At 40.7% G+C, this 8983-nt stretch overlaps 1 protein-coding gene and 1 long non-coding RNA gene across 3 annotated transcripts in view; one reads left to right on the forward strand and one right to left on the reverse strand.

Annotated features, from left to right (window-relative positions):
* LOC122551613 (activin receptor type-1-like) overlaps positions 1-2180 on the reverse strand; it is a 110979-nt gene extending 108799 nt beyond the window's left edge. For both annotated transcript variants that reach the window (XM_043693798.1, XM_043693797.1), the window contains exon 1: positions 1494-2180. In XM_043693798.1, the coding sequence (XP_043549733.1) occupies positions 1494-1534 (41 nt within the window). In that variant the 5' untranslated portion in view covers positions 1535-2180. The remainder of the gene's footprint in view (positions 1-1493) is intronic.
* Positions 987-8021, forward strand: LOC122551614. The gene is made up of 2 exons (XR_006312148.1): positions 987-1403; positions 7917-8021. It is a non-coding gene; the product is annotated as an uncharacterized LOC122551614 (long non-coding RNA).
* The last annotated feature ends 962 nt before the right edge of the window (positions 8022-8983 follow it).

An 8983-nucleotide genomic window follows, 5' to 3' on the forward strand; every position in this document is an offset into this window, starting at 1 on the left:
TAGGGAGAGGCTGAACAGGCTCACGCTGTTTTCCCTGGAGTGTCGGAGGCTGAGGGGTGACCTTATAGGGGTTTACAAAATTATGAGGAGCATGGATAGGATAAATAGACAAAGTCTTTTCCCTGGGGTCAGGGAGTCCAGAACTAGAGGGCATAGATTTAGGGCGAGAGGGGAAAGGTACAAAAGAGACCCAAGGGGCAACTTTCTCACGCAGAGGGTGGTACGTGTATGGAATGACCTGCCAGAGGATGTGGTGGAGGCTGGTACAATTGCAACATTTAAGAGGCATTTGGATGGGTATAGGAATAGGAAGGGTTTGGAGGGATATGGGCCAGGCAGTGGCAGGTGGGACTAGATTGGGTTGGGATATCTGGTTGGCATGGACGGGTTGGAGCAAAGAGTCTGTTTCCATGCTGTACATCTATGACTCTAAATATGATGTAATAGTATTATTGAAAAGGCAAGGTAACAGAGGAAGAGAAGTGGATAGACGAGACAGCAGAGCGAAAGTTGAAAGCAAGATAGTTAAACAGATCAAAAAGCACAACTTAGACTACACAGGCCATTGCAGAAAGCCAAACATAAAACTGTGGATGTCAAAATGAAAGGAGTTGTTCCAATAGCTGTGGAATGATTTGAGGTAGAATCCTTCGGACAATAAGTAACAATATAGGATGTCTTTTCCAGAGCTGAATTGGGTGCACGGTTCAGCGGGAAAGACCCAGGGAAGCAGTGTGGAGAGAAACCAGTAATACACAAGCAATCTAGCCTGAAATCAACATAGTAATGAAGTGGAATTCAGTCCAAAACCTAGCAGAACGTAGCCCAAGGAGGCCTGGTTAATGGGACTTAAATGAAGTGGTATAAGAGAAACCAGAACAAGTATAGCCTTTGAGGAGAGCAATCGCATTCCCTCTTCCGATAAGAATTTTAAACAAAACCTTATTATCTATTCCTCTCCCTATTATCAGTTTGATTGTTTTCAATCTAACGATAGTCGATGTTCTATGATGCAGTTTAGTCTGAACTAAAAATTGAAGAAAGCGCGTTAGCCAATCATCGAAAGCGGACAGTCGTGTAGTCTCCAGCCCTCACGGGCCGCAGGGAATATAATCCAATACCAGACCGCCATTTAAACTGGAGAGAGTGAGAAAAAAAATCCTTCCAGGGAAGAGTCGCCGGAGTTGTACGTTTCCCAGGATTCTGGGCTGGCTCCTACGGTTACCCTGTTCACAGGTTTCAAACTTGGCATTGTAACCTGGTAACAGCTGGGAGCAGGTTTGCCCGAGGCAGCTACAAAGAAGCCGTGCAGTTGAACCAGATGGAAGAAAAGCCGAACAATAAATTGGCCGAGTTTGCTAAGATCTCGGCGACAATGAGTCTTGAATCAATGATATTTGGGGGTGAGTGTCAGCACACTTTTTTACACAAACAAATGTCAACCAGCTCTGAGCAGCTACTCTTACATCAAATTGGAAATAGTTCTAATTTACCTCTTGCGAAGTTCAAATTCCTGTTTAAAAGAAATCGACATCAATCCAACTCCTCAGCCGGGTTCTGCCTGGACTGGAAAGAACGTTCAGTCATAGAGCCGGAGTGTGGAGACGAACAGCAAAGCTCCTTGAAACTGTACGGATTTGCTTTTATCAGCCAAATTCAGCAGATACTGCTTTTCCGGAACTCCCAAGTTTGTGATTTTGTTGCGACCTGTGCTTGCCTTCGAGGGAAGAAGTTGAAAAGCTGACGATACAGACTATACGATGGGTATTGGTTCTTGTTTGTCTCCTCCTCCACCCCATGGGGCGACCAGCTCTTGATCAGTCTCGGGCCGTAATTAACAAGCCCATTACCACATCATTTCCTCTCTGTCCAGTTTCCTCAGGCAGATACCCGGGGGGGTGGAGAAAGAGGTAATATGTATTTGAGGCGTAGGGGCGGAGATCCGACCAAGTGAAAATCAGACCCTGTCTGTTGAAATTTCACTGCGCGTTCATTTGCAATTGGAAAACCAATTGCACCTTTTCAGTGTTAAATAACCCCCATGATAAAGTTCATCACAAAGTAGTTTTGCAAATAGAGTCATTGGAGTTGCATAGCATGCAAACACACGCTCCGGTCCAACTCGTTCATGTCAACCAGCTATCTTAAATTAATCTAGTCCCATTTGCCAGCTAGGCCTATATCCCTCTAAACCCTTCCTATTCATATATCCATGCAGATGTCTTTGAAAAGTTGTAATTTTACCAGGTTCCACACTTCCTCTGGCAGCTCATTACATACATGCACCAACCTTTGCTTGAAAAAGATGTCCTTTTAAATCTTTCCCCTATCAGGCTAAAGCTGGGGACTCCCCAACCCCAGGAAAAAGATCCTGTTTATTTACCCTATCCATGCCCCTCATAATTTTATAGACCTCTATAAGGTCACCCCTTAGCCTCTGGTGCTCCAGGGAAAATCTTATGTAACCATCAATCTAATTCACACCTATTGACTGAAATTGTTTCCAAATCAAACAGAACATTTGCTATTCAGATTTAAATCAAATTGTAAAGCTAACATACCATACAAGAATGCTTACTGTGTTCTTCCAGCCTCCTGCTTGTCTACGCTGGATTCCAGCATCTGCAGTTTTATTGTCTCTGATAGGTATTCTTGTTTTTGTCTTTTATATACAGCATTAGCTGATCTCACCTTGATTTGCAGGGTATAAACAATAGAAGTGTTCTAACTTGAGATGTTGATGTTAAAATGCATTGATGTATGATGGCGGATTGAGCCAAGTCTGTTTTTATTAAAGAGTACTGGGGATTTTTTTTTTACAGAACATCATTCCATTATTCTCTACATAATTTGTAAATCAGTGACCTTGGTTATCTATTGAGGAATTAAAACTTTGTCCCTAACATTCCCTTCTAACTTTTTCTCAAGCATGTACACAAAATTCTGAACCATGCTAAATTTTATATTTTGCACTGAGAAAAAAAATCATGGCCTGTTTTTGCAGTTTTCATTTTGAATCGCAGAAGGAGGCCATTCAACCCATTGTGTTTATACAGGCTCCCAAAAGAGCTACCCAGCTAGCCTCACTCTCAGCCATATCTCCATAGTCCACATTTTAACAATAAAATGCAAATGAATTAAACATCCTTCTTCTCTCTGTTTCTGTCCAGAACATGAAGGAAGTATAGGAGTGGGAGCCACAACAGGACATTAGGTAGAGCACTTTTGGAAAACTACATTCAATTCTGGTCTTCCTGCTATAGGAAGGATGCTGTGAAACTTAAAAGGGTTCAGCAAAGATTTACAAAAGTTTTGCTAGGGTTGGAGGGTTTAAGCTACAGGGAGAGGCTGAATAGGCTGGGGCTGCTTTCCCTGGAGCTTTGGGGAATGAGAGGTGATCTTGTAGAAGTTTACAAAATCATGAGGGGCATAGATAGTCATAGAGACATAGAGATCGACAGCACAGAAACAAACCTTCGGTCCAACTCGTCCATGCAGACCAGATATACCAACCAATCTAGTCCCAACTGCCAGCAACAGGCCCATATCCCTCCAAACCTTTGCTATTCATTTTTCCATCCAAGTGCCTTTTAAATGTTGCAATTGTACCAGCCTCCACCACTTCCTCTGGCAGCTCATTCCATATACATACCACCCTCGGCGTGAAAAGATTGCCCCTTAGGTCTCTTTTTATATCTTTCCTCTCTCACCCTAAACCTATACCCTCTAGTTCTGGACTCCCCCACTCCAGGAAAAAGACTGTCTATTTACCCTATCCATGCCCCTCATAATTTTGTAAACCTCTATAAGGTCACCCCTCAGCCTCTGACGCTCCAGGGAAAACAGCCCCAGCCTATTCAGCCTCTCCCTATAGCTCAAAGGGAGGGGAGTCCAAAACTAGAAGGATAGGTTTGAGGTGAGAAGAGAAAGGTTCTTTTTAAATCTAAGGGGAAACATTTTCATGCAGAAGATGTTGTGCGTTTAGAATGGGTTGCCAGAGGAGATGGTGGGGGCTGGTGCATTTACAACATTTACAACTGGATGGCTATATGGGCTCTGGTAACCTATCTGTGTCTACACAATGTATCAGGCACTGTAATTTTGTGATTCCTGTATTCTTGAACCTTTCATATATCATTTATGGGGTAGGCAATGGCCAAGTGCTTGCTAAGCTTGTAAGTTTGTTTGCAGATGTTTCATCACCATCTAGATAACATCATCAGCGCGCCTCCGCTGAAGCATAGGTATTCTGTCCTGCTTGTTATTTATGTGTCTGTTCTGCTGGGGTTGGTGGTGTCATTTCTGATTTTGTTGCTGTCTCTGTTTCTTAGTGGTTGGTATATGGGGTGCAACTCCAAATGTTTGCTAATGGAGTTCCAAGTTGAGTGCCAGGTTTCCAGGAATTCCCATGTATGTATCTTTTTGGCTTGACTAGGATGGAGATGTTGTCCCAGTTGAATTGGTTTCCTTCATTGTCCGTGTGTATGAATACAAGTGAATGCTGGTCATGTCTCTTGGTGGCTAGAATCAGAAAATAGAATCATAGAATTGCTACAGTGTGGAAACAAGCCCTTCCACCTAACAAATCCACACTGATCCTCCGAAGAGTAACCCACCTAGACCCATTCCTCTACCCTATTATCCTACATTTACCCTTGACTAATGCACCTAACCTACACATTCCTGAACACTATGGACAATTTACTAACCTGCACCTAGAGTGATAGTCATAGAGATGTAATTGGTGTGTATACATCCTGGTGGCTAATTCCCTTCTTGTTTGTCCTATGTAGTTTTTTGGTAGTCTTTACATGGTATTTTGTATACACTATAACATTGGTCCTGGGCCAAATGGTACTAGACTATTAATCCAGGGAGCCAAGTAATGATCTGGGGACCTGGGTTCAAATCTCATCTCAGCAGATGGTGGAATTTGAAATCAATAATAATCTGGGAATAAAAGTCTAATAATGGCCATGAAAACATTGCCAATTGTCAGGAAGAGCCCATTAGGTTCACTAATGTCCTTTAGGGAAAGTTTGTGGATGACTAATGTCCTTTTTAGTAAGTTTGTGGATGACACCAAAACTGGTGATATAGTGGACAGTGAAGAAGATTATCTAAGATTACAAAAAGATCTTCATCAATTGGGTCAATGGTTTGAGGAGTGGCAGATGGAGTTTAATTTGGATAAATGCAAGATCTTGCATTTTGGTAAAACAAACAAGGGCAGGACTTATACAATTAAAAGTAAGGCAGTCCTAATTAAGGGTTAAGCCTGAAACGTCAATTCTCTTGCTCCTCAGATTCTGCCTGACCTGCTGTGCTTTTTCCAGTGCCACACTTTATCGACTCTGACTTCTCCAGTATTTGCAGTCGTCACTTTCTCCTTGGGTAGTGTTGTAAAACTGAAAGATCTTGTGGTTCAGGTACATAATTCTTTGAAATTTACAACATATGTAGACAGGGTGGTTAAGAAGGCATTTAGCACACTTGCCTTCATTGCTCAGACCTTCAAGTATGGGAGTTGGAAAGTCATGATGAGGCTGTACGCGATGTTGGTGAGGCCTCTTCAGGAGTACTGTGTCCAGTTCTGGTCATCCTATTATAGGAAGGATATTATCAAGCTAGATAGGGTCAGAAATGATTTACCAGGTTGTTACCAAAATGGAAGGTTTGAGTTGTAGGGATAGGCTGGGACATTTTTCACTCTGATTGGTGGTTGAGAGGTGACCGTATAGAAGTTTACAAAATCATGAGGGGTACAGATAAGTTGAATGGCAGGTATCTTTTCTCGAATTTCAAGACTAGGAGGCACATTTTTAAGGTGAGCAGAGAAAGATTTAAAAGGACATGAGGGATAACCTTTTTAACAATGAGTGGTTTGTGTGTGGAATGAACTTCCAGAGGAAGTGGTGGATGCAGGTACAGTTTCAATATTTAAAAGACATTTGGATAAGTATGTGAAACAGAGAGGTATGGAGGGATATGGGCCAAGCACAGGCAGGTGGGACTTGTTTAGTTTGGGATAATGGTCAGCATGGACTGGTTGGACTGAAGAGTCTGTTTCAGTGCTGTCTGATTTTACGACTTTGACTGCATCAGTTTAAAAACTGTAAAATGGACATGACATTATTGATTTTCGAGGGTACTGTTTGATTTTTCACTAGTGATTTTTTTTCCCCCTATGAAATTAGAATCTGCCAGTCAGCTCAGCTATTCTGTTCCAATTAGAGTCGTATTGTTCGTGAACATCAGTATTGTCAGACTGATCTTTTCTTAATGTCAGGTTCATCAAACATGTGCTCATTTGCCAAATAAATGACTGCCATTACATTGCTTAGTGTTCCTGTCATGGCTAATCTGAATGTGGTTCCTACCTGACACCAATACTTCACCCTGGAGTTCTTTGCTTCAAGCTCCAACTTGCAAATCCCAATGCTGTGATTGATTATGAATTCCTGTCTGTTTACAGGAATTCCTCTCCCCTCCAAAAAGTAGCAGTATCAGGAAAGAGCTGCAGCTGGATAGAGTTTTGATTAGATAACCAAGGAGAAAAGTGTGTTTGTGTGAAGTGGAGACAGCAGTTTGAAGAAAAGTACTTCTCTTAAATGTGGGGCATTTGGAGGGAAAAGTACATCTGTTATCTAGAAGGCAAAGTGTTTCTCCATGAACCCAGCAATTTGGTGAAGAGGGGAGTACCTCTGAGAAAGAAAGGGTGTGTCTGTAGTTTTTAAATAATTCTGACACAGTTTGTTGAAGAAGGTCAAACTGGAATGTTAGTTTAATTTTTTATATTTAAAATCCTAATAACTGTAAAGTAAGAATTTTCAAAGTTAAGATTGAATTATTTTTAATGAAAATATTCAGAATTTTTAAGTAGGAAGCAATTAGACTCCTCCCCTGACTGAAATGTGCTGATTTAGCTGGGGAATGAATCCTGTAACTAATTGTATATCGTTCTAAATGTTCTGCCTACAACCTTGCTACAAGAGTACCAGATTTGATGCTTGGTCTGTGCTGTGGATCACAGCCAGGCCAGCAGTGGAGATTCTGAACTTAGCCTGGAATAGTTGCAGATTAGGTAGATGGAAAGTTACTCCAACATCATTCATAGTTCTGATAAAGAATCTAATAGCAAATTCCATGGCGGAATGAAATAACGCCCTGTTAGCAACAAGCATTTTCACATAATTGTTAAGCTATTATCCAAACAGTGAGCCTAGCATTTTGACAGACTATTTTAATTACCATGTTTTGGAGACCCAACATTAAAGCAAAACAAATTATTCAATTAACGTTGATTGAAAGCAATGTTCCACAACACCACCCGCAACGTATGTCATTGTGAGAAAACTGAAACAGTAAAGATAATGAAGTAAAGTAATTTCTTCTTTTTCAATTCTAATTTCACATGGACAAACCTTACACAAGTTGCTGAATGACACTATCGCTGTCATATTTGTAAAAGCCTCTGTTCAGATTGAATTTAAACAGCAATTGAAGCAAGGAAAGGTTAGGAGGACACAAAGCAAAGCACTACTCCACTCAAAGGAGGCAAGTAAGAAAATAAAAAGATTTTTCTGTAATAATTGTTGATTTTTGTCTGAGGCATAGCAAAGTAATTGAAAATGTCAAATAAAAACATCCATCGCTGGAGATTTGAACAAAAATACAAAATGCTGGAAGTCATTATCAGGAAAATCACCATCTGTGGCAACAATAGATAAGTTAACATTGCAGCTACAAGCATTCTGTTTTGGAAAATTTTTTTCTGTTTTGGAAATAAAGCAAATATCCTTTTTGGATATATCCAGTCATACATACAATTTATTAGTTGTATTTTCTCCAGTGATCACTTTGTAATTCCATCATTTTAATGCATAACATTGATCTTTCTTTTCTTTTCCATCTAGCTTACTTTCTAGGCACAAAATAAAGGAAGCAGGAACAGAAACTGGGCCCCTAGAACAATACCAAGTGTGAAAAATATTATGCAAATAAAGTGCAAGCGTTTACAAGTGTCCTTGTCTCACTTTCCAATTCACCACCAGTTAGGTCACATTTATAGATGCTGCTAGGAAAGTTATGTTGCAAGATTTATCAGAGGTGTACATGACAAGGACACGGAGCAAAAAGTGATTGCATTTGGAAAACCTGATATGTAATTGCCAAGTCATGATTGAGAATACAGAGGAGTCCCCCTTCAAACTGAGTACTGTGCTGACTTCAGGAATTTGTATCTCTACCTAAACTCCATTTTCAGTTTCATAGAATTCAATTTCTTTGTGGAAGCTGCTGGACAATGCAAAAACATCAGCTGGCAGCTTTGAAAGAGCATCTACCTGCAACCATTCAGGTTCTAGTTGCCCTCATCTCCAGTTTGGAAAAGCTGCCAATCATGTCAACTGTCAAGTTGGTAGAATGGATAGAACCTTTGGTTTACAGACTATGGTATGTGTTTTCATTGATCAATGGGAAAGATTAGAACTGGCAAAATGGTAATTTTGTACGATACCACAACAAAATAACAACAACTTGCATTAATATTTCAATTTAATATGGCAAGTATTATCAAATAAAATTAGAGATCAAGCCTCATAAGCAGAAAGGGAGACGCAATGGAAGATGAAGTGAAGGTGATCAAAGGTGTGCAAGCTGCTATGGCTGAACCGGAGCTTGGGTATTTCCTTGAATTGGTCCATTATTACAGAAAATTCATACGTAATTTGGTCTCCATCCTGGCACTCTTACATCTGCTATTTAGAAAGGGTCAGCCTTGAAAATGGTCTCACAGGCAAGATGTAGCATTTCAGAAAGTGACGAAGTAGCTATTGTCATTTAAGATGTTGGCACAGTATGATCCCAAATGAGATATGGTGCTGAGATGCGATGCCTACCCGTATGGTATTGGGGTCATATTGGCTCACCATTGGCCTAGTGGAGAGGAACACTTGATAGCATATGTTTCCCATACTTTGAC

The sequence above is a fragment of the Chiloscyllium plagiosum genome, chromosome 7, assembly GCF_004010195.1.
Source record: "Chiloscyllium plagiosum isolate BGI_BamShark_2017 chromosome 7, ASM401019v2, whole genome shotgun sequence".
NCBI classification, from domain to species: Eukaryota; Metazoa; Chordata; class Chondrichthyes; order Orectolobiformes; family Hemiscylliidae; genus Chiloscyllium; species Chiloscyllium plagiosum.